This window comes from Eimeria mitis, genomic scaffold, assembly GCF_000499745.2.
Source record: "Eimeria mitis Houghton genomic scaffold, Emh_scaff4898, whole genome shotgun sequence".
NCBI classification, from domain to species: domain Eukaryota; phylum Apicomplexa; class Conoidasida; order Eucoccidiorida; family Eimeriidae; genus Eimeria; species Eimeria mitis.
In genome coordinates this window covers 1,546-2,015 of record NW_013573198.1, presented here as the reverse complement: position 1 = coordinate 2,015, position 470 = coordinate 1,546, and the positions used below count along the sequence as shown (strand labels likewise).

General features: G+C 47.9%; 1 protein-coding gene across 1 annotated transcript in view; it reads right to left on the bottom strand.

Moving 5' to 3' along the window:
• EMH_0078400 (uncharacterized protein) overlaps positions 1-125 on the bottom strand; it is a gene marked incomplete at both ends in the record, with an annotated part of 2,019 nt that extends 1,894 nt beyond the window's left edge. Inside the window, one exon of the mRNA XM_013499988.1 lies at positions 51-125. Within this exon, the coding sequence (XP_013355442.1) occupies positions 51-125 (75 nt within the window). The remainder of the gene's footprint in view (positions 1-50) is intronic.
• Positions 126-470: the final 345 nt, after the last annotated feature.

The following is a 470-nucleotide window of genomic DNA, read 5'->3' as shown; positions in this document are numbered from 1 at the left end:
TTCTCCTGCTGCTGCTGCTGCTGCTGCTGCTGCTGCTGATGGGGATACACGTCCAGCTGCTTGTCTTCCTCCTGCTGCTCCTGCTGCTGCTGCTGCTGTTGCTGCTGCTGCTGCTGCTGCTGCATTCTGTCGGCCTGGATCTGCTGCAAGCCACTGGCGGTATGATGCAGCAGCAGCAGCAGTAGCAGCAGCAGCAGCAGCAACAGCAACAACACCAGCAACAGCAGCAGCAGCAACAGCAGCAGCAGCAACAGCAGCAACAGCAGCAACACAACATTAGTTGCAGGCAGATATCTCTTTTCATACATTTCAGCATTTCTGCCATCTAGGGTTTAGACTCTAGGCTTCAGGGTTTAGGGTTTAGGGTTTAGGGTTTATTGTTTATTGTTTATTGTTTATCGTTTATTGTTTACTGATTACTGTTTATTGTTTACTGTTTACTGTTTACTGTTTAGGGTTTATTCTTTATT